Source organism: Zosterops lateralis, assembly GCF_965231275.1.
Source record: "Zosterops lateralis genome assembly, chromosome: 32".
Lineage (NCBI taxonomy): Eukaryota > Metazoa > Chordata > Aves > Passeriformes > Zosteropidae > Zosterops > Zosterops lateralis.
In genome coordinates, this window is record NC_139792.1 from 2,571,638 (window position 1) to 2,598,496 (window position 26,859).

Below are 26,859 nucleotides of genomic sequence, written 5' to 3' on the forward strand. Positions count from 1 at the left end.
AGCCACTGGTGGAGCTGGGAGGGGCATCCCGGGACTGGGAGGGGCACCCGGAGATCTGGAGGGGAACCCCAACTGTGGGGAGGGGACCCCATCACACCCCAACAGCCCCCAGCCCTCAGTGGAGACCCCGAGACCGTGTCCTTCACCAGGGGAGGCTGAGCTGAGCTGGCAGGGCAGTGAGGGGACCCCCCACACCTGGGGGGCACCCTGAGATCCAGGGGGACCCCCCAGCCCTCGATGGGGACACTGAGGCTGTGTCCCCCCACAGGGGAGGCCGTGCCCGAGACGGAGCAGCTGAACGAGGCCGAGGCCGAAACGGGGTCGGGCGAGGGGCCGGGTGAGGGCCAAGGGGGGGCCCCCGAGGAGCCCCCCCTGAACGACAACAGCTCCTCCATCGTCATCCACATCTCGGACGAGGAGCGCCACAAGTATGAGGAGGAGATCCGCAAGCTCTACAAACAGCTGGATGACAAGGTGGGGAACCCTGGCCAGGTGGGGATCCCCGAGACCCTCCCAGACCTGCCAGGGACCCCCAGCACCCCTGAGCTCCCCAGGACACTTGGGGACCTCCCGGTCGGCCCAGCAGCCCCCCAGGACCCTCAGCAGCCCAATGCTGGGAGCACAGTGGGGAAAGCAATGGGAAACCCAACAGGGAACCAATGGGAAATCAATGGGGAATCCAGCTGGGAACCAATGGGGAACCCAACTGGGAATCCAACTGGGAACCCAACTGGGAACCCAACTGAGAATCCAACAGGGAACCCAGCAGTGAAAACACTGGACCCCCTGGCAGCTCCCAGCTCCCCCCTGGATCCTCTATCCCCCCCCACCCCCCCTGCAGCCCCTGGGGTGAGCACTGTGGACACTCCTGTGCCCTCCAGGATGACGAGATCAACCAGCAGAGCCAGATCATGGAGAAGCTCAAGCAGCAGATGCTGGACCAGGAGGAGGTGAGGGCCCTGCCCCCCACCCTGTGACACCCTCTGTGTCTGACTGACCCCCCTGGACTCCACTCAGAACCCTGGGACCCCTCTGGGACCCCAACCCAGAGCCCTTGGACCCCTTCACCTGGGACCCTCCAAAATCTGACCCCTGGGACCCCAATGTGACCTCACTGGAACCCCCCCAGGTCTCCTTGGGACTCTGGCCTGGGGACCCTCTAGGACCCTTCTGGGACTCCCAGTTGTGACCTGTGGCTGACTCTGCCAGAACCACTTTGGGACCGGCCCCTGGGACCCCCCAGGATCTTTAAACCTGAGCCTCCCTGGGTCTCCTGTGGGATGCCCACCATGACCCCTGGGACCCCCACTCTGATCCCAGGGATGCTCCCCATGACCCCTGGACCCCTCTGTGTGCCCCGCTCTGACCTCTGAATCCCTCTGTGCCCTACTCTGACCCCTGTGTCCCTTTGGGTGCCCCACTCTGACCCCTGAATCCCTCTGTGCTCTACTCTGACTGCTGTGCCCCTCTGGGTGCCCCACGCTGACCCCAGGACCCTTCTGGGTGCCCCACTCTGACCGCTGTGCCCCTCTGGGATGCCCCCCATGACCCCTGTGCCCCTCTGTGTGCCCCACTCTGACCACTGTGCCCCTCTGGGTGCCCCTCTCTGACTGCTGTGCCCCTCTGGGTGCCCCTCTCTGACTGCTGTGCCCCCTGTGCCCCCTCTGACCCCTCTGGGTGCCCCACGCTGACCCCAGGACCCCTCTGGATGCTCCCCCCTGACCGCTGGACTGCTCTGGGTGCCCCCCATGCCCCCTTGACCCCTCTGGGTGCCCCACTCTGACCCCAGGACTCCTCTGGGTGCCCTGCTCTGACCCTTGTGCCCCCCTATGACCCCCATGCCCCCTGTCCCCCCGGCAGGTGCTGGCGGCGGCGCGGGGCGGGGGCGAGGCGGCGCGCCGGGAGCTGGCAGCGCTGCGGGCCGAGCACGGCGCGGCGCGGGCCGAGGTCACCGAGGTGCTGGCGGCGCTGGAGGAGCTGGCCCGGAGCTACGACCGCAAGGCCCAGGAGGCCGAGGACACCGGGCGCCACAAACCGCCGGCTGGCTGACGAGCTGGCCCGCACCGAGGTGGGGAAATACCGGGACACACACCGGGGATCAGTGGGGCTGGGCTGGGAGAGCAGTGGGGAAATCAATGGGAAACCCAACGGGGTATCCAATGGGAAATCAGTGGGGAAATCAACTGGGAACCCAACTGGGAAACCGAACAGGGTAACCAATAGGAAATCAACGGGGAACCAATGGGGAACCAATGGGACAACAATCAATGGGAATCAACGGAAACCCAACAGTGTAACCATTGGGGAAGTCAACAGGGAAATCAGTGGGGAACCCATGGGGAACCCAATTGGGAAACCCAACTGGGAATCAATGGGGAAACCAACAGGGAAATCAACAGGGAACCCAACTAGGTTGGTGGGGAAACCAACAGGGAGGGAAACCAATGGAAAATCAATGGGGAAATCAATGAGGAACCAATGGGGAAACCAACTGGAAACCCAACTGGGAAACTCAGGTGGGAACCTGACTGGGAATTCAACAGGGAACCCAACTGGGGCATGCATCTGGGAACCAATGGGGAAACCAACAGGGAAATCAACAGGGAACACAACAGAGAGCCCAGTGGGGAAACCAATGTGAAAACCAGCAGGAAAACCAACTTGGAAACCCAACTGGGCACCCAATAGGGAAATCAACAGGGAACCAATGGGAACCCAACAGGGAAACCAACCAGGAAATCCAGTGGGAAATCAATGGGGAACTCAACAGGGAACACAACTGGGAAACCAATGGGGTCCTACTGGGAACCCAACACGGAAACATCATGGCAAAACCCAGCAGGGTCTTTCTGGGAACCTCCATGGGTGCCCCATGGGGACTCACAATGGGATCCTGCTGGGAATTCCCACAGGAACCCAGTGGGTATTTCCAGCAGGATCCTACTGGGAATCCAACCGGGGACCCTGCTGAGACCCTGCACTGGGAACTCCAGTGGGGTCCTGCTGGGAACCTAACAGGAAACCCACTGGGGTCCTAGTGGGAGCCTCCGTGAGGACTCAGCTGGGATCCCTGCTGAGACTCCCCCAATGGGAACCCCAAAGGGGCTCATCAACTATGAATCCACTGGGAAACCTACTGAGAGCCCCCATGGGCACCCAAAAGGGATTCCCAGCAGGATCCTACTGGGAACAACCATGGTCCAGCTGGGATTCCTGCTGAGGGCTCCACAAGGTCACACTGGGAGCCCCCATGGGTGTCTGACCAGGATCCCCAGTGGGCTCCTACTTGGGATCCCTGTTTAGATCCCTCATGGACTCCACTGGTAAACCCAAATTGGCTCCTTGACCCCACTGGAAAACCTACGGGAAGCCCACTGGGACCCCCACCCTCTGGCACAGCAACTCCCAAAGCCCCCTCCCCCAGGCCCAAACTGGGACTCCCAAACCCAAACTGGGATGCTGTGAACCCAAAACAGAAGCCTCAGACTCGGGAGCCTCTTAAACCCCAAACTAGACCCCAAAGAGAGGACTCTCTATCCCATCAAGCCACACCCCAAAAAGAAATACCCCCCAACCAGAAGAGGGGATTCCCCCTGCCTCAAACCAGCACCCAAACTGAGGGACCCTGCCCTTAAACTGGGACACCAGACTGGGTGCTCCTGAGGCACCCCATGGGTGGGATCTTGGGGTGCTGGGGGTGGTGCTACAGGGGTGGTTCCAGGGTTACTGAGGGGTGCTGGGGGTGCCAAGATGGGCGGTACTGGGTGGTACTGGATAGTACTGGATAGTACTGGGTGGTACTGGGTACTGGGGTGCTGGTGCCCAGCACCAGGGGGTGCTGGGAGTGCCTGTGTGGATGCCTGGGCAGTGAGGATTAAGGCAGGGGCATCTGGAGGTGCTGGGCTGCTGGGGCAGGGTGTGCTGGGTGTGAGGGGACGTGGGGGTGGCAGGGGTATGGGGGCACAGGAGGGGTGGGGGCACAGGGTGTCTGGGTGTTTTGGGGTTCTCAGGTGTGGGAGGTGCGGGTGCCCGGGAGCTGCTGCTGCGGGATGTTCTGGGTGCCACTGTCCCCTGGTGGCCCAGGAGTCCCCGGGGGGTGCCGGGTGCCGCTGTCCCCGGTGCCAGCCCGGCCCTGTCGGTGTCGCAGGCCACCACTCTGTCGCTGGAGTCGGAGCTGTCGCGGGCGCGGGAGCTCGGGGGGCAGCAGCGCCGCCGCGCCGCCGAGGTGCTCAACGGGCTCCTGCGGGACCTCAGCGAGCTCAGCGCCCTGGTGGGCAGCGGCGACATCAAACTGGTGAGGGGCACGGGGGGCACGGGGGGCACGGGGCGGGGGTTTTGCCGTGTGGGACGTGCCCCTGCCGCGCCCTACCTGCGTTGGTGTGTCTCTGCCACGCCTGTGTCACACTGTGCCCGTGCCATGGCTGCACCATTCAGCACCATGCCGTGCCACACCTGTGTGCTGGCTGTGCCATGCTGTGCCCGCACCACGGTGTACCTGTGTGTGGTACACACCTGTGCCATGCCATGCTGTGCCATACCATACCTGTGTGTGGTACACACCTGTGCCATGCCATGGCATACCTGTGAGTGGTACACAGCTGTGCCAAGCCATGCTGTGCCATACCTGTGTGCAGTACACACCTGTGCCATGCCATGCCATACCTGTGTGTGGTACACACATGTGCCATGCCATGCCATGCCATGCCATGGCATACCTGTGTGTGATACACACCTGTCCCATGCTGTGCCGTGCCATACCTGTGTGTGACACACACCTGTGCCATGCCATACCCACGCTGTGCCCTCCCTGTGCCCCTGCCCTGCCCAGCCGGTGGAGGTGAGCGGGGCCATCGAGGAGGAGTTCGCCGTTGCCCGACTCTACATCAGCAAGATCAAGTCCGAGGTGAAGTCGGTGGTGAAGCGCTGCCGGCAGCTGGAGAACCTGCAGGTGGAGTGTCACCGCAAGCTGGAGGTGACAGGGCGCGAGTTGTCCTCCTGCCAGCTCCTCATCTCCCAGGTGCGCCGGGGGCGGGGACAGTGCCACTGCCACGGGGACCCTGTGCTTTGGTGGCACGAGGGTTAGCCGCTCCGGGGTTTGGTGGCCCAGAGTTTTGTGTCCCTGGGATTTGGTGACACCAGGTTTGGCAGCTGAAGGGTTTGGTGTCCGCAGAGTTTGGTGGCCTGGGGGTTCTGTGTCCCCAGGTTTTTGTGGCCCCAGGGTGTGGTTTCCCTGGGGTTTGTTGACCTGGGGTTTGGTGACCTGGGATTTCTTAGCCCTGGGTTTGGTGGCACCAGAGTTTATTGGTCCGAGGATTTGGTGGCACCAGAGTTTATTGGTCCGAGGGTTTGGTGGCCCTGCATTTGGTGACCCCAGGGCTCAGGGGGCCCAGAGTTTGGTGGCTTCAAGGGTCAGGTGGCCCTGGGTTTGGTGACCTGGGGGTTTGACTCCGCTGTGCTGGAGACTTGGTGGCTCTGGGCGGGCCAGTGGGGGTGCCCCCGGGAGGGTCAGGTGACACCTGGGGCTGGTCCTGGGGTTGGGGGTCGCCAGGGTGGAGCCCCCGCGGGTGTTGGGGGGATGGTGCGGGGTGGGTGCCGGGGGGTGCCGGGGGGTGCCGGAGGGTGCCGGGGGGTGCCGGGGGGTGCCGGTGCCCCCGGGCGGAGGCTGAGGCCGGTGCCGGTGCCGGTGCAGCACGAGGCCAAGATCCGCTCGCTGACCGAGTACGCGCAGAGTCTGGAGCTGCGCAAGCGGCACCTGGAGGAGGCGCACGACGCGCTCGGGGAGGAGCTGGCGCGGCTGCAGGCGCAGGGTGGGGGCACGGGGGGCTTGGGGCGGGGGACAGGGAGCACGGGGGGCTTGGGGGCACGGGAGGCTCGGGATCGGGGGGAGTCCAGGGGAATGGCGCGGCTGCAGGCGCAGGGTGGGGGCACGGGGGGTGGGGGCTCAGGGACGTGGGAGGAGTAGCGGGGGGCTGGGGGCACTGGGGGCTCAAGGGAATGGGAGGAAATGGGTGGCACAGGGGGACACGGGGGGCTGGGGGAGTATGGGGTGGTACAGGGGGCTCAGGGGGATGGGGGCACGGGGGTTTGGGTGGAGTATGGAGGGTTGGGGGGCATGGAGGGGACTGGGGGGTTGGGGAGTGCACAGCGGGACTCGGGGGGCTGAGGGGTCCCTGTCCTGCTGGGTCCTACAGAGGCTGCACAGGGGGCAGCTCGGAAGCAGCGGGAGCAGGATGAGAGCCAGGACACGGACGAGGTCAAGGTGAGGGGTGCAGGGGGGCACAGCAACCGTGGGGGATTCAGGGTCCCTGAAGGGTGTGGGGATTTGGCAGGGGTGGGGGGCAGCTGGGGGTTCTTAGGGTGTGTGAGGTATGCTCAAGTTGGGGAGGGTCCCTGGGGTGCTGGGGCGTTCTGGGTGATGCTGGGGGGTCTGTGGGGTGTTGGGGGGAGCTGAGGGGGTTGGGGTCTCTGGGAGGCTGGGTGTAGGGGTGTGGGGGTCCCTGGGAGACGTCAGGTCCAAGGACTTGCTGGGAATGTGGGTGCAGTTCCCAGGAGATGTTGGGGTGTGGGGTCCCCACCAGTGTTGGGGTGTGTGGGTCCCCGGGAGGTGCTGAGGTGCCCAGGAAATGTTGGGGTCCCTGGGGGTGCCCGGGGTGCCCTGAGCTGAGTCCCCCCGCGGGCGCAGGCGGCGCTGGAGCTGCAGCTGGAGAGCCAACGTGAGGCCCAGCACAAGCAGCTGGCGCGGCTGCGGGACGAGGTCAACGAGCGGCAGAAAACCATCGATGAGCTGCGGGAGTGAGTGACCCCGGCTGGACCCCGGCCCTGACCCCTGACGTGAACCTGACCCGGCCCTGACCCAAAACCTGACCCCTTTCAACCCAGGCCAGACCCCGACCCTGACCCTGATCCTGGCCCTGAACATGACCCTGATCCTGGCCCTGACCCAAAACCTGACCCCTTTCAACCCAGGCCAGACCCTGACCCTGACCCTGATCCTGGCCCTGACTCAAAAACCTGACCCCCCCAACCCAGGCCAGACCATGACCCTGACCTGGCCCTGACCCTGACCCTGGCCCTGACCACTTACCCATGTCTGGCCCAGCCATGACCTAGCCCTGGCCCTGATGCTGATCTCAGCCCTATCCAGGCTGTCCCCAGCCCCTCCCTGTCCCTTCCCTGACTCATCCGTGAAGGGATGGACAGTGGGGGCAGGGAAGGACAATCCCCTTGTAGATCTGTCTCCATCCATCCATCATCATCATCCATCCATCCATCATCCATCCATCATCCATCCATCCATCATCCATCATCCATCCATCCATCCATCCCTCCATCATCCATCCATCCCTCCATCCATCCATCCATCCATCCATCCATCCATCCATCCATCCATCCATCCATCCCTCCATCATCCATCCATCCCTCCATCCATCCATCCATCCATCCATCCATCCATCCATCCATCCATCCATCCATCCATCCATCCATCCATCCCCTGAATGCTGTCCATCCATCCTCAGCTCCCTTGGCCTCATGTCCATCAGTCTGTCCATCCCCTGACCCCATGTCTGTCCATCCATGGCCTCCTGTTCTCCCCATCCAAATGTCCACCCCTCCATCCAGCCCTGTCCATCCATCCTTCCCTCACCCATCTATCCTCTGTTCCTGACCACCCATCCGTGTCCCAGTGTCCATCCATGCCTGACCTGTGTCCGTGTGTCCGTCACAGCCAGAACCAGAAGCTGGAGCTGGAGCTGGAGCGGCTGCGGGCAGAGCACGAGGCGCTGCGGGCCGAGGAGAGGGCCAAGGCTGCGCGGCTGCAGGAGCTCACGTGAGACCCCCAGGACCCCAACCCAGGGGCCTCTGGGGCTCCCCTCGGGACCCCAATCCAACCTGGGGACCCCAACTCCCAGAACCCAGCAGGGATTCACCACAGGACCCCAACTCCATCCCCCACAACCCTGCTGACATGCCAGGAACCCCAAACCCCAGAGCCCCCAGGACCCATCCTTGGGACCCTAAACCTGACCCCCAGAGCCTCCTGGGACCCCCTGACATCCCTCAACCTTCAAGTGACCCCCCCAACTTTGAAGTGCTCCTCAACGTTGGGGTGACCCCCGTAACCTTGGAAGGACATCTCCATTTTCTTGGTGTTCCTCTCAAGCTTGAAGTGCCCCTCCCACCTTTGGGGTGCCCTCCCCTCCTTGTATTGACCCCTCCAATCTTGGGTTGCCCCCTAAACCCAGGGGTGTCCCCCCTTGGATTGAGCCCCCCTAACTTTGGGGTTCCTGTCCCCCAGACTCCTCTACGAGCGCCACGAACAGTCCAAGCAGGACCTCAAGGGGCTGGAGGAGACCGTGGTAGGTGGGGAGGCTTGGGGGGCTCAGGGGAGCCTGGGGGGGTCTGGGGGTCCCTGTGCACCCCCTCACCCCCTGCCTCCCCCAGGCTCGTGAACTCCAGACCCTCCACAACTTGCGCAAGCTGTTTGTTCAAGACGTCACGACTCGAGTCAAGAAAGTGAGAGGGGGAAAAAGGGGAAAAAGGGGAAAAAGAGGAAAAAGGGGGGAAAGAAAGAGAAAAGGGGGATGGGGGGGTAAAAGAGGGGACAAATGGGGGGGACTGAAAGTGGGGTATGGGGAGAGTGTGGGGTCAGAGATGGGGAAGGGGAAGGGGAAGGGGAAGGGGAAGGGGAAGGGGAGCGTTTCCCAGTGGAGGGATCTGATTCTGATGGGTCTCCCCGTGCCCGCAGAGCGCAGAGCTGGAACCCGAGGACAGTGGGGGGCTCCACTCCCAGAAGCAGAAGATTTCCTTTCTTGAGAACAACCTGGAGCAGCTTACAAAGGTTCACAAACAGGTGCGCGGGGGGGGCACGGGGGGGGACAGGGGGTCCCCACCCCAGGGCCTCTCCAGCTCTGCAGCCTCCCCTCGCTTTCCTGGTGCCCCCTGCGGCGTTACCCCTCAGCGCCCCTTTTCCTCCTGCCCCCCATCCCTGGGTGCTGCACCTGCTCCATCCAGCCCCCTCCCATCCCGGGGTGACCCCCGGGCCCCTCGCTGACGCCGGCTCTGTTGCCCCCCGTTGCCTCCTCCCCAGCTGGAGCTCTGGGTGTCCAAGGTACTGAGCCCCCCCCCGGCACCCACGCGGGAAAAACCCCCCACTCCCCCTGCGGAGGGCAATAGACCCCCCCCAGTCTCCTCTGCCCCCCTGGAAGCCCCCGGGTTTGCGGGGTGGGGGGCACCGCTCTGACCGGCACCTTCCTGCCTGCCCCCCCCCGGCTGTGGAGCCCCCTCCTCACTGCCCCCCAGCACAGCCCCACTGCTGCATGGCCATAGGGGCACCGCTGGGGGCTGGGACACCCCGGGGCACTGCTGGGGGGCTGAGACCCCCCTCACGTACCCCTGGGGCACCGGGACCCCCACCCAGGCACGGCTGGGGGCTCTGGGAGCCCCCCGAGGCACCGCTGGAAGCTCCCCGGGGCTGCGGGGCTGGGCTGCGGCGGCCGCGCCGGTGGGTGCCCGGTGCCGGTGCCGGTGGGTGCAGCTGCCGGGGCCGGTACCGGCGGCTGTGGGTGGATGTGGATGTGCCGGTGTGTGCTGGTGCCGAGTGATGGTGGGTGCGGTCCCGGTCCTGGTCCCGGTGCGGTCCCGGTGGGGTCCCGGTGCCGGGTGATGGAGGGTGCGGGTCCCGGTCCCGGTGCGGTCCCGGTGCCGGTGCCGGTACCGCCGTGTGGCACAGCGGGTCCGTGCGCTGTGGGGGCGGGGGGGGCCGGGCAGGTGCCGGTGAGTGCGGGGCAGGGGCAGGGGCAGGCTCGGGTGCCACGGCAGGTGCCGTGGGGGTCCCGGCGGGGGTCCCAGGGCCGGTGCCGGTACTGACGTGTCGCACAGCTGGTCCGTGACAATGCAGACCTGCGTTGTGAGCTTCCGAAGCTGGAGAAGCGGCTGCGAGCTACGGCTGGGCGTGTGCAGGCCCTGGAGGGGGCGCTGAGGGCGGCCAAGGAGGGGGCGCGGCTCGACAAGCGCCGGTACCAGCAGGAGGTGGAGCGGATCCGCGAGGCCGTGCGGGCCCGGGGGGCGCGGCGGGGGCCCGGAGCCCACATCGGTAACGGGGGACACGGCGGGCACCGGGGGCGGGGCGGGCACAGGTACAGGGGTGCAGGGTGGGCACGGAGGGCACAGGAGGTGCAGGGGGTTCAGGGTGCAGGGTGGGCACAGGTACAGGGGTGCAGGGTGGGCACGGAGGGCACAGGAGGTGCAGGGGGTTCAGGGTGCAGGGTGGGCACAGGTACAGGGGTGCAGGGTGGGCACGGGGGGTGCAGGGTGTGGGAGCTGCGGGCACAGGGGGGGATGCAATGGGGTGCTCAGGGGTGCAGGGTGGGCACATGGGGTGCACAGCATGGAGTGGAACCGGGCCCTGGGGTGCACGGTGAGCACGGGGGGTGCAGGGGGCGTGGGGGGTGCAAGGTGGGCAGGGTGGGCACGGGGGGTGTAGGGTGGGTGCAGGGTGGGTACCCATCTGGGGTGCTGGTGCTGAGACCCCCTGCAAGGGCATAGGGCCCGGCCCAGGGGGTGTCACACACTCTGGGGGGGCTCCCTGGGGGTGCCGGGTGCCAGCCAGCGCCCCTCACCCCCCGTGCCCCCCCAGCCAAGCCGGTGCGGCCGGGGCAGGTGCCGTCACCCACCGGGCTGAGCTACACCAACAGCCTGTTCCAGGGGTACCCCGGGGCGGGCCCCCTGCCCGGCCCCCACGGCCTGTGAGTGCGGGCGGGGCCGGGGGGTTATCACGGGGGGGTGCGGGGAGGGCGGGGGGCGCATTCGGGGAGCGGGGTCACACGGGGCGTTTGGAGGGACACCAGGCATTCGGGGGAGCGGGAAGGAGACGGGATATGGGGAGGGGGGAGTGGGACCCCCACCGGCACGGGATGCTCTGTAGGTGCCACACCTGTCCCCATGGCAATCCCACCTGTCCCTGTGGGGTAACACCTGTCCCTCTGGGGTCACACCTGTCCCCATAGCAATCCCACCTGTCCCTGTGGGGTAACACCTGTCCCTCTGGGGTCACACCTGTCCCCATAGCATGGGGGGTGTGGGGAGGGTGGGGGGTCCTGTGGGGAGGGGAAGGAGGCACAGGGGGGTGCAGGGGCAGAGGGGGATTCTTGGAGGGGGGGGGGGGCAGGCACAGATTTCTGAGGGGCGGGAGAGGCAGAAGGGCACCCCCCTCGTGCCAGCAGTGCCCAGGGGGGTCTCAAGGTCTCTGTCCCCCTGTCCCTGTGTGTTCCCCCCCAGCTTTGCCAGCGGCCCCCCCACGCTCTCCAGCAGCCCCCCGGACTCCTACCAGCAGCTCAACGTGGATAATGGTGAGGGGGGGGCCTGGGGACGTGGGGGTGTCCCCAGTTTTGGGGTGGTGTCATGGCGGGTGGGGTGTTCCCAAACGCCGCCACTGGAACTGCTGCTCTTCCCTGCAGGGAACGTGACAGACATCAACGACAACAGGTGAGGGGGGGGGCGGCGGCTGGGGGGGGGGTCTCGGATGGGGGGGGGGGGGTCCCGGCTGACACCCCGCGCCCCCCCAGGAGTGACCTGTCCTGCGCCTGCGAGGCCGAGGAGGCGGCCAAACTCTTCCCCCTGCGCCAGGAGACGGCAGCCAGTTAATGCCCCCCAGGTACGGGACCCCCAGGTACGGGACCCCCGCCCACCTCATTCCTCACAGACCCCCGGGGACTCCCGTCTCCCCTTCCTCAGGGAATCCCCATCGTCCTTGGAGTGACCCCGACCCCCACATCCCCCCCATTCCCCGGGTGTCCCCCAGCCCTCGCTGTCCCCTGGATGTCCCCAAATCCCCACACCCCATTACTCCCAGACCCCCCCACACCTCTCCATCCCCTGTCCGAGCCCTGCAGGCTCTGAGGGACTCCCCCCATCCTTGGGGGACCCCCGGGCTGGCTCCAGCCCCCCAACCCCCGTCTCCCCCCCAGGTCCTGCCCGACCCGGCTCCGCTCGCATGTCCAGGTGTCACCCGTGTCCTGTGCTCGTGCCACGCTCGCCCGTGCCGGGGGGGCCGCTCCCCCCCTCCCACCAGGACCCCCCCGGGGCACCCCGATCCCGGGGGGCCCGCCCAGTGTGGGGGCGGTGCCGGGGGCCGCCCGAGCTGCCTTAACGCGGACCTGGAGAATGTCGCCCCCCCCGGCCCGGCCCCACAAGTGGGGGGCAGCCCCCTCCCCGCGCACCCCCCGGGTCCCCTCGCTTGGCATCTCGGCTGTGCCCCCCCCTCACCCCCCACAGGACCGTCCGGGCCGTTCTGGCGTGGGGGGGTCCCCGTGTCCCCCCCCCGCCCCCCCCAGCGCTGCATGTCCCGCCCAGCGCAGCCGGAGGCTCAATAAAGGCTGGAGATGCTGAGAGGAGCCTGGGGGAGCTCAGGGGGCTCGGGGGGGCTGCGGGGGCTGGGGGGCCTCGGGGGGCTGGGGGGGGCTGGTAGGACTAGGGGAGGCTGGAGGGGGTCTGGGGGAGCTCGGGGGGCTCGGGGGGCTGGGGTCACACGGGGCATTTGGGGGGACACCAGGCATTCAGAGGAGCGGGAAGGACACGGGATCTGGGGAGGGGGGAGTGGGACCCCCACTGTACTCACCTGTAGGTGCCACACCTGTCCCTGTGAGGTCACACCTGTCCCCATAGAGATCACACCTGTCCCCATAGCGGTCACACTTCTCCCTGTGGGGTCACACCTGTCCCTATAGAAGTTACATCTGTCCCATAGCGGTTACACCTGTCCCTGTGGGGTCGCATCTGTCGCTGTAGGGAAGAGGCGCCCCCTATCGGTTTCCCACACCCCCTGCAGGAGTCACACCTGTTCCCTGCAGGTGTCGCACGAGTCCCCTGTGGCGATCGCAGGTGTCCCTTTCAGGTGTCACACCTGTCCCTATGGGGATCGGGCTCCCCCTATCGGTTTCCCCAGCAGGGACTGCCGGTGTCGCCTACAGGGGACACACACGAGTCCCCCCTGTCCTATATGGGCTCACATGTCCCCATACGGGCCACACACCTGTCCCCTGTGGGGTCACACCTGTCCTCTACAGGGATCAGACGCTCCCTTTTGGTTTCCCACGCCCCTGTCCCAGTGGTGATCACACCTGGCCCTGCAGGTGTCGCACCTCTCCCTGCAGGTGTCACACACGTCCCCGCAGGTGTCACACATCCCTGCAGGTGTCACACCTCTTGAACCCCCAGGGACACCCCACACCCCCACCCTCCCCACCTTCCCGTACCCAACCACTCCAACAGTCAAACATTTTCTGATCCCTAATCCTGCCCTCCCTCAATTTAAGGCGGTTTCCTCGGGATAGGGCAGGAGGGACCAGCCCCACCTCAGTGCCACGCCCTGTCAGGGACAGGAGAGCCATGGGGTCCTCCTCGAGCCCCTCTCCTTTCCAGACCTTTCCTGAGCCTCGCTCCCTTCTCTGGACCCACTCCAGCTCCTCAAAGTCCTCTGAGCTGAGGGGACACAGCCCCAGGTGTGGCCTCAGCAGTGCCCAGCACAGGGGACAGGCTGGCCCTGGTCCTGCTGGCCAGTCCTGACTCAGCCCAGGTGACATTGCCCACGCTGGGCTCACGTCCAGCCCCTGTCCCCAGCAGCTCTCTGGCCTCTCCTTCCCCAGCCTGGAGTATTCCATGGGGATGTGGTGACCTTGGTGACCCTCACCCTGCGGGGTGACCCTCACCCTGCTGGCTCCATTCTCAGCCCATGGATCCAGCCTGTCCTGATCCCTCCAGCTGATCCACATCCCACCCAGCTCGGTGTCACTGTGGGTGCCCTCGGCCTCTCATCCAGGTCATCAATAAAGGTGTGAAACAGCAGCAGCCCCAACACCCGCCCTGGGGAGCCTCACTGGTCCTGCCCCCCCCGGGCTTGGTTCCCTTCTCCCCCAGCCCCTGGGCCAGCAGGGATTGTCCCCAGGAAAGATCCACCCACCCAACCCACGGTCAGACACTTCTGCGGGAGACAGCACCAGACACCTTCCTGATTGCAGGGAGACACCTCCAGAGCTTTTCTGAGTGCAGGGACACATCCAGAGCTTTCCTGAAGTGCAGAGGCACATCCAGAGCCTTCCTGATTGCAGAAAAACACATCCAGAGCTGTCTTGGAGTGCAAGGACACATCCAGAGCTGTCCTGATTGCAGGGAGACATCAGAATTTTCCTGATTGCAGGGACACATCCAAAGCTGTCCTGATTGCAGAGAGACACACCCAGAACTTTCCTGAAGTGCAGGGACACATCCAGAGCCTTCCTGGAATGCAGAGGCACATCCAGAGCTGTCCTGATTGCAGGGAGACACACATCCAGAGCTGTCCTGATTGCAGAAAAACACATCCGGAGCTGTCCTAAAGAGCAGGGACACATCCAGAGCTGTTCTGGTTGCAGTGGGACACATCCAGAGCCTTCCTGAGTGCAGGGAGACACAGCCCAGCCTGCCCCTCCCTGCTGAGCGATCACTTGGTGACAGGAGGACACCAGGCTGGAGAAGCAGGACTTGTCTGTGACATCTGAGGGAGCAGTTCTGGTGTCCCTCCTTCCCTGTCCCAGAATGGAGAACTCCAGCACATTGTGGTCACTCTGCCCAAGTGCCACTGTCCCCAGCGGCTCTTCCCTGGCCACAAATGACCAGTCCTGCCCCTCCTCAGGCTGGCTCAGGTCCCAGTTCTGTCTCACACACTCAGGAGCCTCCTGGGCTGGGTCAGTGTCCAGGTGACATCGGGCCAAGGTGCCCGAGGGCCGTGGGAGTTCTGCAGGACAGTCCCAGCCCTCATCCTGGACGGGGGCCCAGAACAGGAGGGGCTGCTGGCCCTCCCCTGCCCTTCACCCGTGGGCCCCGTCACCTTCATCAGCATCTTCATTGTCACCTTCATCATCATCATTGTCTCCATCAGTGTCACCTTCACTGTCACCTTCATGATTGTCATCATCGTCACCTTCATTATCATCTTCATCAGTGTCACCTTCACTGTCACCTTCATGATTGTCATCAGCATTGTCACCTTCATCATTGTGACCTTCAATGTCACCCTCATTGTCACCTTCACTGTCACCTTCATCACTATCTTTCTCCTCATTGCCCATGTCAGCACAATCAAACACTCTCTAATGTCCCTGGGGCTGTCCCAGCACCTCTCCTGCTCCACCTGTCCCACGTAAGGAGCTTGGACACACCCATGACACACCTGGAGCTGATCAGGGCACACATGAAGACCGCCATGGCAGCGCTCCACACCTGTGGGGTCACACCTGTCCCTGTGGGGTCACACCTGTCCCCTGCAGGGATCACAAATGTCTTCCATGGAGATCACATATGTCCTCTGTCAGTGTCACACATGCCCCCTATGCACGTCCTGCAGGTGTCACATGTGCCCCCTGTGGCAATACCACAGCTGTACCCTGCAGGTGTCACACGTGTCCTGCAGCTGTCACATGTGTCCTGTTGGTGTCACACATGTCCTGTTGGTGTCACACGTGTCCTGCAGGTGTCACACGTGTCCCCTGTGGCAATACCACAGCTGTCCCCTGCAGGTGCCACACGTGTCCCCGTGGGCTCAGACACGTGTCCCCAGCAGGTGTCACACGTGTCCCCGTGGGCTCAGACACGTGTCCCCAGCAGGTGTCACACGTGTCCCTGTCCTGTCCCTGTGGGATCACGTGTCCCTGTCACGTGTCCCCGCGGTGTCGGGCGCCCCCTGTCGGTTTCCCACGCCCCTGCACGTGCCGCACGTGCCGCCCGCGGCCTCTGGCGCCCCCTAGCGGCCGGCAGCCCCTCAGGGCAGGCCCCGCCCATCTCCTGGCGCCACTTCCGGGTTCCGGGTTCCGGGCCCGCGCCGGGGCCGGGCGGAAGCGGCGGCGGGGGCGGAAGCGGCGGCCATGGCGGCGGCGGCGGCGGCGGGTCCCTGTCCCGGCCCCGGCCCCGGCCCCGGCGCCGCCCGCACCAAGAAGAAGCAGAAGCGCTTCGTGCCGCAGCGCGTGAAGCTGCCGCGGGCCGCGGACCCGCTGCTGGCCGTGCTGGGCTGGGGGGTGACGCACCAGGTCAGGACCCGGCACTGAGACCCCCGCGGGACCCCGGGACCCCCGCTCCCCCCGCCCCACCCCCGGTTCCCCTCCCCGGCCAAGGGCCCCGGGATCCCCGGTCCCAGTCCCCCACCCGGGATCTCCGTACCTCTTCTTCCGGGCCCCTCGTGTGTTTTCCCCGGAATCCCCCCAGTCCCCCCATTCGGGACCACCGTGTCCCTTCCCTGGGACCGTCATTTCCCCCGGAGCCCGGGATTCCATGTCCCCCATCCCTTGGCTCCATCCCCCCGGGATCCCCATCACCCCCTGTCCCACACTGGGGGGACCCCTGGGGGTTGGGTAGTGCCGGAGGACCCGGGGGTGTTTCCCAGGGATCCCAACGCGCCCTCCCCAGATCAACGAGCTGAGCCAGGTGCCGCTGCCCGTGATGCTGCTGCCCGACGACTTCAAGGCCAGCTCCAAAATCAAGGTCAACAACCACCTGTTCAACAGGTGAGCGGCACGGGGGAGGGAGGAATGGGCGTGGGGGGACTGTCCTGCAGCGGAGGACACCCAAAAACTCACGTTCGTGCCACGAACCCCCCCAAACTCAGGGAGAACCTGCCCAGCCACTTCAAGTTCAAGGAATACTGTCCCCAGGTGTTCCGCAATCTGCGTGAGCGCTTCAGTGTCGACGACCAGGACTACCAGGTGGGCGAGGGGGCGCTTTGGGGGGGATCCTTGGGCCCTCCCGGGGCTCCTGGCCACTTGTCCCCTCCCCTGTGCCTCCCCAGGTGTCCCTGACCCGGAGCCCCCCTCGCTGGGCGGGCAGTGGTCACCGCCTGCTGCTCTCGGCCGACCGGACACTGGTGCTGAAGGAGCTGTCCAGCGAGGACGTGGCCGATGTCCACGGGCTGCTGTCCCACTACCACCAGGTATGGGGGGTCTGTGGGGTGCAGGGGGGTCCCCAGGCACGGCTGTGTCAGCTCTGTTCCCCCCCAGTACGTGGTGCAGTGCCACGGGCAGACGCTGCTGCCGCGGTTCCTGGGCATGTACCGGGTGAGCGTGGACAGCGAGGACACCTACCTGCTGGTCATGAGGAACCTCTTCAGCCACCGCCTGCCCGTGCACAGGAAGTATGACCTGAAGGTATTGGGGTGTCCCCTGAACCCCCTTGGCTCCTCTTATGGGGCTGCTTCCCCACAAAAACTTTCTGTTCCCTCCTCTGCAGGGCTCCCTTGTGGACCGAGAGGCCAGTGACAAGGAGAAGGTACAGTGACAGTGACAAGGCAGTGACAAGGCTGAAAAGCCCCCAAATTTAGCAAGGGATGTCTCCAGGCCTCGTTTTCCCTTCCCTGCAATTCTGACAGCTCATTACCTGCCCTCTCTCCCCCAGTGAGGGCTCCTTCCCCTGAGGAGGGGCTGGCCCGTGACCCCCACAGGCACAGCCTCTGCTGGGAGGGTCCTGCAGCCCCCTCCAGCTCAGGGGTGTCCGTGGGGCTGCCCCCCACTCCCTCCCCAGGGCAAGGAGCTGCCCACGCTGAAGGATGTGGATTTCCTCAACAAGAACGAGAAGGTGTTTGTGGAGGAGGAGCAGCAGCGCGAGTTCATGGACAAGCTCAAGCGGGATGTGGAGGTGGGAACTGGGGGCTGCACCCCCAGGGAACCATCGAGGGGGCCCCCACCCCAAATGACCCTTTGTTTGTCCTCCCAGTGCTCAGGCTATGAGGGTTTGAAGGGCCCTAATGACCCCTGGGTTGTCCCCCCAGCCCTGGGAGTCCAAGGGGTTTTTGGGGACCATGTCCAGTGTTCGATGCTTGTGGGGGGTCCCCATCTCAGTGTCCAGGCTCTGGGGATTTGGGGGGGCCATACCCAGGCTCTGGGGGTTTTGGGGTGCAGCCCCCGAGGGCTTTGGCTTGGCCCCCACCCCAATCCCTTCCGTTGCCCGCCAGTTCCTGGTGCAGCAAAAGCTGATGGACTACAGCCTGCTCCTGGGCATCCACGAGGTGGAACGAGGGGAGCAGGAGGAGGAGGAGGAGCTGGAGGAAGAGGAGCTTGGAGGGGGTGACGAGGGGGGGCTGGGGGACCCCTATGGCACCTCTCCGGAGGGCCTGGGGGGGCTCCTCAACTCCTACCGGCCCCTGGGGCCCGGGGAGTTCGACCCCTGTGTGGATGTGTACGCCCTGCGTGGGGCTGAGGGTGAGCTGGAGGGGGAATTTGGGATCGGGGGGGTCGTGGGGAGGGGTTTGGGCTGCAGGGAGCGCTGAGCCCCCCTCGCTGTGCCCCCCAGGAGCCCCCCGGCGCGAGGTTTATTTCATGGGGCTGATCGATGTCCTCACCCAGTACGACGCCCGCAAGAAGGCGGCGCACGCGGCCAAGACTGTCAAACATGGGGTGAGTGGGGGGGAGCACCCCCTAAATGGGGGGTGGCAGGGCTCCCCCTTGTTTTTTTGGGGACGGGGGTTGTTGTAGTGCTGAGGGCGGGCAGAGGAAGGGGTTGGGGGCACCTGGGGTGACCCTTCGGGAGAGGTTTTGAGGGGGGTTAAACACCTGGCAGGGTCTGGGGGGCAGGAGGGGTGGGGGATGTGGGGAGGTTGGACTGGAGGTGGCTGTGGGGGGCTCAGGTGAAGCTGCAGGGATGTCCAGGCAGCTGTTGGTTCCTGTGGGGGAGTTTGGGGGAGGGATTCACTTCCCAGGGGTGTTGTGGGGGTCATTTTGGGGTGGGGTCAGTTCCCAGGGGTGTTTTTGGGGGTCATTTGGGATGAGGGTCAATTCCCAGGGGTGTTGTGGGGGGTCATTTTGGGGTGAGGGTGGTTCCCGGGGTATCTGGGGCAGGGCTCTGTTCCTGGGGTGTTCCTGGGGTCTGACCCGGTGCCCCCCAGGCTGGAGCCGAGATCTCCACGGTGCACCCCGAGCAATACGCCAAGCGCTTCCTCGACTTCATCACCAACATCTTTGCCTGAGGGGGGCCCCCAGCCCCTTCCCGTGGGACCAAAACCCCCTAGGGTGTGCTGCCCCCTCCCCAAACGCCCAGGGCGCCCACAACAGCCCCCCCTCCCCAGTGGAATTTCACTACTCAAGTGCCTTAACTTTATGTAAGGGGTCCTGGGGGGCTCTGGCCCCGGCACTAGGGCGGATCTGGGGTGCCCCCCTCCTGCCCAAGGGGCTCTGGGACCCTTCTGCCTCTCCCAAAGCTGGGAGAGGGTCAAACACTACTTGCCCCAGGGAGGGGGGGTGAAATGGGCCCCCGCTCATGACCTCCTGGGGGTGCAGCCCTCGACCCTCTTCCGAATTTGACTGGGGGGACACACCCTGCCCCCCTCCATGTGGGACCTGGGGGGGGTCCACAGCTCCCCCCCTTTACTGCAGCTCCCGGGGGTCAGGGGAGGACCCCGGCCTGGTGTGACCCCTGGGAGGGCGGGGCCCTGCTGGGCTGACACCCCTGCCCCCCATTTGTGGGAGTGTCGTATGTCGTGTCCCCCTCTCCCCCTCCCCATTTTATGGGGCTTCTTCCCCTGCTCCGTACCCCGAGAAATAAATTATTGAACCGGCCCTGAGTCTGCCCCGTTCCCTGGACTCCTCTGCGCCCCTCACCCGCCTCGGGCCCCCCCTTTCCCCGGGACCCCCCCCTTTCCCTGGGACCCCTCTTTCTCCGGGACCCCCGAGTTCCGCACTCAACGCCCCCGCCCAGGCCCCGCCCCCCCATGGCCCCGCCCCCGGCCCGGTCAGTTCCCGCCGTCATGGCCCCGCCCCCAGCACAGTGACCACGTCCTGTCCCCGCCCCCATGCGCGTTGCCATGGCGACGCCCTCCACCGCCGGCCGCGCGCCGTTGCCATGGCCCCGCCCCTCCCCCGTTGCCATGGCGGCCCCGCCCCGCGCGGTCACGTGAGGCGCCGCGCGCAGGGCGCCCCCCGCCGCCGGACGTGCCCGCGATGCTGCGCCCGCCCGGGCCCGGTGGGTGCGGGACCCCCGAGCCCCCCCGGGACCCCCGGCACCGCCCCGCGCTCCCCGCTGCGCCCCCCGCCCCGGCCCGGCCCCCGGAGCCCGCTCTGCCCGCGCCCCCCGCCCCGGGCCTGGTGCTGCCTCCACCGCAGCGACCCCCCGGGCCCCTCCCCGGGCCTGCCCCTTCCCCTCGGGCCTCAGCGGGAGCCCCCGAACCCCCTGGGCTTTATCGGGACTCAGCGATCCCCTCCTCGGGTCTCATCGGGACCCCCGGGCCCTGTTCTGTCCCCGCCCCGGGCCTCAGCGGGACCTCCCATGGCCCTCCGGGCTCGTCCTGTCACCGCCCGGGCCCGTCCGTCCTCCCGGGCCTCATCGCGACCCCCCCGGGCCTGTCCTGACCCCCCCGGGCCTCCTCGGGACCCCCCCGGGCCTGTCCAGCCCCCCCATTCCGGGCCGCATCCCCCATCCCCCCCCCGCCGGGATCCTCGGGGGGCCGGGGGGACACCGGGGGGGGACACCGGGGGGGGACACCGGGGGGACACCTGGGGGGACAGCGGCGTGTTCAGCCCCCCCGATCCGCGGGGACCTCCCCCCGAGACCGATGGCTGGGAAAACAGCCCTGGACACCCCGTCCAGGGGTGCTCAGTGGGTTTGGGGGGGCCGGGAGGGGCTGGGGACCCCCCGAGGTGGTGACAGCCCCCCCAAAGTGCCGGCGGGGCGCTGGGGCTGTGGGTGGTGTGGGGTCCCCTGGGGACACGGGGGGTGACGCCGCTGTTGTTATTGTAGGGTCACCTGGGCGGGGGAGGGGGGGGAGGGGGGGTTGATGAGCTCCCAAATTGGGTCTGGGGGGTTGTGGGGGCCACCTGTGACCCCCCCTCTTGTCCCCCCCGTGTCCCCTCAGCCTCGGGCTCGTGGCTCTGCTGATCCACCGCGCCTCGGCTCGTGTCCCCCATGGGCTCACCAGGTGGGTGTGGGGGACACTCAGCTCTGGGGACCCCCTTTGGACCCTCCCCCGGGCCCTGGGGACCGCCTTGCCCACCCCACAGCTGTGGGACCTCCTGGCTCTGGAGACCCCCTTGGGATATCTCCCCCTTTGTATGTGGGACCCCCCCGGCCCTGTGACACCCCTCGGGTTCTGGGGACCCCCTCGGGCACCCCACGGGAGGGGGAAGGGGGTTCTGGAGAGGCCCCAAACCTCGTTCCCACCCCCCAGGGGTCACGGCGTGGTGACATCCCCCGGCTGTCCCAGATTTGGGGGATGGGGGCAGGTTTAAGCCTTGAGGTGGCACCTTGGGTGGGTAAACATCCCCCCAGGTGGGCAGGGGACACTGTGGTCCCCTCAGGACCCACCCTGGGTGCCATGTCCGGGCTCTGGGTGTTCTGGGGGGCTCCCTTAAGTGCCCAAACTCAGAGGGTTTTGGGGGGGACATGTTTGAACTCTGATGGTTTTGGGGGGTGACTCAGATTCTCCAAGCTCTGGGGTTTTGTGGGCTCCAAGCCCCGTGTCACAGGATTTTGGGGGTCCATGCCCACTCTCTGTGGGGTTTGTGGGGGGGGTCTCTGGGAGGTTTTGGGGGTCCATGTCCAGTTTCAGGCTTTGAAGATTCCATGCTCAGATGTTGGGGTTCCAAGGGTCCCATGGGCAGCCCTTGATGGTTTTGGGGTGTCCCCCTGCCAGGTTGTTTGTTCTGTTAAGGATGTCGGGGTGTGTGAGGGCCACCAGGTGATGGTGCCCATGGGGTCCAGTCTCTGAGGGTTTTGAGGGTCTCCTGCCCAGTCCCTGGCAGTTTTGGGGTCCTCCAGTGTCCTTTGTGCTGTCAAGGATGTCGGGGTGCAGGGGGGCCAGGAGATGGTGATGGTGGGGTCCAGGCTCAGAAGGTTTTGGGGGGTCCATCTCCATCCTCTGATGGTTTGGGGTGTCTGTGGGTGTTCAGGAGGCCCGTGCCCAGTCCCTGGGGGTTTGAGGTGCCCATGATCACCCTGGTGGTTTTGGGGTGTCCCCGCAGTGCTGTTCATGCTGGAGGGACTGTTGGGGTCCCAACAGTCCCCAACCCCCCAACCCTGACTGGGGGGCCCCACCAGGATTTGGGTGAAGGTGCCAGCGGGGTCCAGCCTCTGGGGATGTGGGGGTCCGTGTCCAGCCCCCGATGTTTTGGGGTGTCCGTGGGTGTTTTAGGGTGTCCATGCCCAATCTTGGCGTGTTTTGGGGTGTCCATGCTCAGTCCTTGTGTGTTTGGGGGTCTATGCCCATTCTCTGGGTTTTTAGGGGTGTCTGTGCCCAATCTCTGGGTGTTTTGGGGTGCCCCTGCCCAATCTCAGGGTGTTTTGGGGTGTCTGTGCTCAGTCTCTGGGTGTTTGTGCTCAGTCTCTGGTGGTTTTGGGGTGTCCATGCCCAATCTCGGGGTTATTTTGGGGTGTCCATGCTCAGTCCCTGAGTGTTTAGTGGTCCATGCCCAGTCTCGGGGTGCTTTGGGATGTCTGTGTTCAATCTCGAGGTGTTTTGAGGTGTCCATGCTCAATCCCTGAGTGTTTAGGGTGTCCCTGGCCAATCTTGGGGTGTTTTGGGATTTCCATGCTCAGTCCCTTCGAGTTTTGGGGTGCTCCTGCCCAGTGTCAGGGTGTTTTGGGGTATCCGTGCCCAGTCTCGGGGTGTTTTGGGGTGTCTGTGTTCGGTCTCGGGGTGTTTTGGGGTGTCCATGCTCAGTCCCTGTGTGTTTCGGAGTGCCCCTGCCCAGTCTCGGGGTGTTTCGGGGTGCCCCTGCCCAGTCTCGGGGTGTTTTGGGGTGTCCGTGCGGGTCGCCGGGCGCTCGGTGCCCGTCCCCTGAGGCCGCCGGGGTTGTCCCGCAGTGTCGTTCGTGCTGTCGAGGATGTCGGGGTGCGGGGGCCCCGCCAAGAGCCGGGTGACGGTGCCCAAGCGCGTGTGGGAGTTCGTGACGCGGGAGCGCGCGGCGCGGCTGGCGCTGCTGGCGCAGGAGGCGCGGGTGCGGATCCTGGTGGACGGCGAGACCCCCGAGCTGTACGTGCTGCAGCTCTGCGCGACCCCCCCGGGGCCCCCCGGCGGCGCGGGGCTCTGCCCGGCCCGCAAGGCGCTCAAGGCGCTGCTCAAGGAGACGGAGAAGGAGCTGAAGAAGCGCAGCCAGCGGCACGGGGAGGTGCTGGGGGCCCGCCCGGAGCCCCCCGCGGGCGCCGCCGGCCCCCCCGGCGCCGGGCCGGCCCGGGACGAGGAGCCGGAGCGGCAGTGCCCCATCTGCCTGGGCGAGATGCGCGGGCCGCGCACGCTGGAGCGCTGCCGGCACTCCTTCTGCGGGGAGTGCATCGCGCGGGCGCTGCAGGTGCGCTCCGCCTGCCCCGTCTGCGGCCGCTTCTACGGGCAGCTGGTGGGCAACCAGCCCCCCGACGGCCGCATGCTGGTCACCCGCGACGCCGCGCTGCCCCTGCCCGGCTACGAGGCCTTCGGCACCATCATCATCCAGTACGTCTTCCCGCCCGGCGTGCAGGGGGTGAGTGCGGGACAGGGCAGGGGGAGCGGTCTGAAATCGCGATCCCAAATCCCGTTGGGTGCATGGCCCTGGCCCAGCCCTGTGCCCCCAGTGCTCCAGTGGGTACCCTGAATGTCCCCAAATCCTGCTGAGTGTCCCCAGTGTCCCTGGGTGTCCCAAAACCATGATGGGTGCCCCAGACCAGTCCTATGCCCCTGGCTGCCCCAAATGCTCCTGGTCCAGCTCTGTGTCCCCAACACCCCGGGGTGTCCCCAAGTCCTGATGAGTGCACCCATCCATGGTCCGTGGCCCTGGCCGCCCTGGGTGTCCCCAGATCTCGGGTGGCCCTGGCACAGTACTGTGTCCCCAACATCCTGATGGATGGCCCTGGGTGTCCTCAAGTACCCCCAAGCCAGCTCTGTGCCCCCAATGCCCCTGGGTGCCCCCAAGTCTCTGTGAGTGCCTGCAGCAGCCCTGATGCCCCAAAACTGTGATGGGTGTCCCAACCCTGTGCCCAGTTCTGTGCTCCCAATGCTCCTGGGTGCCTCCAGGCCCTGCTGGGTGTACCCAGCATCCCTGGGCTATCCACACATCCTGACAGGCGTCCCCGGGTGTCCCCAAATCCTTTTGGGTGTTGCTGGCACACCTGGTGTCCCCAAATGCCCCTGACACAGCCCTGTGTCCCTGCCACCCCTGGGTGCTCCCAACACCCCTGGGTGCCCCAAACCCTGCTGGGTGCCCCCATTCCCCCATCCCTCCTGTCCCTCCTGTGCCCCCACCCCCTGGGCAGGTGAAGTGTTCCCAGACCTTCCCCCTGTCCCCCTGTCTCTTGCCTGGTGTGTGTCCCCTCCATCCCCGGTGCAGGTGGAGCTCCCAAACCTGGGGGTGCAGCACCTGGGCACCACAGGTGGCACCTGTCCCTTGTGCTCCCATCACTTCTCCCCCATTCCTGTGCCCCCTGTACCACTGGACCCCTGAACCTGGGGGTGCAGCACCCCAGCACCAGTCACTGGCATCTGTCCCCCTGTGCCCTCTGCCACTCCCTGCCCTTACCTGTGACCCCTCACAGGTGGAGCACCTGAACTGGGGGCGCAACACCTGTGTCCCCCCCGAGGTGTGCCCCCCTTCCCTGTGCAGGTGGAGCACCCAAACCCAGGGGTGTGACATCTGTGCCCCCCCTCACCTGTGCCCCACCCCATACAGGTGGAGCACCCAAACCCGGGGTTGTGGTGTCTGGGCACCACCCGGGCACTGACACCTGTGCCCCTGTCACTTCCCTGCCACCCTGAACCCTTGCCCTGTGCAGGTGGAGGACCCGAACCTGGAGGTTTGGTACTTACCTGTGTCCCCCCTCACCTGTGTCCCGCCCCGTACAGGTGGAGCACCCGAACCCGGGCGTGCGGTACCCGGGCACCACGCGCGTGGCGTACCTGCCCGACTGCCCCGAGGGGAACAAGGTGCTGGGGCTGTTCCGCAAGGCCTTCGCCCAGCGCCTCACCTTCACCGTGGGCACCTCGCTGACCACCGGCCGCGCCAATGTCATCACCTGGAACGACATCCACCACAAGACCAACTGCACCGGCGGGCCCCAGCTGTGCGGGGGGCACCTGGGGGGGCTGGGGGGAACCCAGGGGGTACCTGGGGGGTACCTGGGAACACCTGGGGGGCACCTGAGGGGTTGGGGAGCAACATCCACCATGAGTCTGACTGCACCCAGCTGTGCAAGGGGGGATGTGGGGGCACCTGGGGGGGCTGATGGGCCGCTGTGGGCATGGGGGGACACCTGGGAGGGCACCTGAGGGGTTGGGGAATAACATCCACTGCAAGGCCGATGGCAGCAGCTGTGGGGGGTGGGGGGGACTGGAGGGCTGGGTGGGGTGCCGGGGGTGTGGAGGGAGGGAGGATGGCTATGGGGGGAGCCCCCCATGGGGGGCACAGCCTGACTTACCCCCCCTTTGCCCCCAGGTTTGGGTACCCCGACCCCACGTACCTCGCCCGGGTGCAGGAGGAGCTGCGGGCCAAGGGCATCACCGAGGACTGAGTGGGGGGACAGGGACCCCTCCCCGGCAGGGGGGTCCCCCCGTGCACTGGGACCCCCCCAGGATCACCCCGGGCATCAAGGACCCCCTGGAGCCTCCCTGGACAGAGGGGCCTCCCCAGACAGCAGGACCCCCAGGCAGGGGGATCCCCCCATACATGGGGACCCCCCGGGGCAGGAGGAGCACACCCCTGGGCAGAGGGATCCCCCCACTCAACGAGACTCCCCATGCAGGGGGATCCCCCCATTCAACAGGACCACCCCATGGCGGGGGGAGCCCCCCAGCCCCCCTGGCTGGCAGTGGGGGGCACAAGGAGGGGGCCAGGCCCCCCCAGGGGGGCTGGTGCCACACCGCCCCTGCAGCACGGACAGACAGACCCCTGTACATAGCCCTGACCCCCAGGACAGACAGGGGGAGCCCTGCCCCCTGCCCCCCCAGCCCCGGGGGGGTCCCACCCTCGGGGGGGTTATTTATTTTTTATTTCCCCCCCAGGTCTGTAACTTTGATCCAATAAAAATATGCAATGGATTGAGGGGTGCTGGGGGGGGGCTGGGGGAGGGTGGGGGGCTCCTTCCACCCCGGGGGCAGTGGGGGGGGGGGGGGGTGGCACCAGAAGGTGCAGGGGGGGCAGTTTTGGGTGGGGGGTACATGGAGGGACAGGGCTGGGGACACTGGCATGGGGACCAGAGACATGGGATTTTGGGATGGGATGTGGAGATGGAAATGTTTTGGTGAGGACGTTGGGATGGGGCATCAGGACAGTGGGATGGACATGGGGACGTGGGCATGGGACAGCATGATGGCACATTGGCCTGGGGCTCTGTGGGTCAGAGTTTGGGATAGGACACTTGGATAAGACATTGGGACACTGGGATGGGGATGTATGATGGGGGCATGGGGCTGGGACCCGAGCTGGGGAGAGTGGAATGAGACACCAGGCTGGGACACTGGGCTGGGAAACCAGGATGAAAACAATGGGACGTTGAAATGGGACATTGGAATTTTGGGATGTGGGCACTGGGCTGGGCCCTGACGTCGGGGGAGGTATTGAGGTGTGACAATACAGAATCTTGGGGTGGACTGGGTTAGGAGACCCTAAAACCCATCTGGTCTATCCCTGCCATGGGCAGGGACACCTCCCACTGTCCCAGGCTGCTCCAAGCCCTGTCCAGCCTGTCCTTGGACACTGCCAGAGATGGGGCAGCCACAGCTGCTCTGGGAAATCCATCCAGGGCCTCTCCACCCTCACAAGGGGAATTTCTTCCCAATCTCCCATCCATCCCTGCTCTCTGGAAGTGGGAAGCCATCCCCTCTGTCCTGTCCCTCTATCCCTTCTCCCCACTCCCTCTCCAGCTCTCCTGGAGCCCCTTTAAGGCTCT

The 26,859-nt window shown here is 65.9% G+C and overlaps 3 protein-coding genes across 3 annotated transcripts in view; all 3 read left to right on the plus strand.

Annotated features, from left to right (window-relative positions):
- The window catches only part of KIF5A (kinesin family member 5A), a gene marked incomplete at its 5' end in the record, with an annotated part of 16,868 nt that extends 4,804 nt beyond the window's left edge, over positions 1-12,064 (plus strand). The window contains 18 exon segments of the mRNA XM_083881010.1: positions 269-474; positions 882-950; positions 1,861-2,044; positions 4,011-4,294; positions 4,829-5,017; positions 5,690-5,807; positions 6,192-6,259; positions 6,683-6,792; positions 7,727-7,828; positions 8,297-8,357; positions 8,443-8,514; positions 8,747-8,851; positions 9,880-10,093; positions 10,637-10,745; positions 11,278-11,348; positions 11,457-11,484; positions 11,565-11,653; positions 11,967-12,064. Coding sequence (XP_083737136.1) covers positions 269-474; positions 882-950; positions 1,861-2,044; positions 4,011-4,294; positions 4,829-5,017; positions 5,690-5,807; positions 6,192-6,259; positions 6,683-6,792; positions 7,727-7,828; positions 8,297-8,357; positions 8,443-8,514; positions 8,747-8,851; positions 9,880-10,093; positions 10,637-10,745; positions 11,278-11,348; positions 11,457-11,484; positions 11,565-11,643 — 2,069 coding nt within the window. The 3' untranslated portion in view covers positions 11,644-11,653; positions 11,967-12,064.
- Positions 12,065-15,871: 3,807 nt separating this feature from the next.
- Positions 15,872-19,571, plus strand: PIP4K2C (phosphatidylinositol-5-phosphate 4-kinase type 2 gamma). Its single transcript, XM_083881152.1, has 10 exons — positions 15,872-16,058; positions 16,435-16,532; positions 16,634-16,730; positions 16,814-16,954; positions 17,022-17,168; positions 17,251-17,289; positions 17,542-17,655; positions 17,972-18,218; positions 18,310-18,413; positions 18,902-19,571. The coding sequence occupies exons 1-10, from the start codon at positions 15,897-15,899 to the stop codon at positions 18,980-18,982; spliced, it is 1,230 nt and encodes a 409-aa protein (XP_083737278.1). The 5' UTR covers positions 15,872-15,896; the 3' UTR covers positions 18,983-19,571.
- A 367-nt stretch (positions 19,572-19,938) lies between these two features.
- On the plus strand, positions 19,939-26,002 carry DTX3 (deltex E3 ubiquitin ligase 3). Its single transcript, XM_083881174.1, has 5 exons — positions 19,939-19,974; positions 20,864-20,926; positions 22,810-23,462; positions 24,818-25,035; positions 25,407-26,002. Exons 2-5 carry the CDS (start codon positions 20,914-20,916, stop codon positions 25,480-25,482), a joined length of 960 nt encoding a protein of 319 aa, XP_083737300.1. The 5' UTR covers positions 19,939-19,974; positions 20,864-20,913; the 3' UTR covers positions 25,483-26,002.
- The last annotated feature ends 857 nt before the right edge of the window (positions 26,003-26,859 follow it).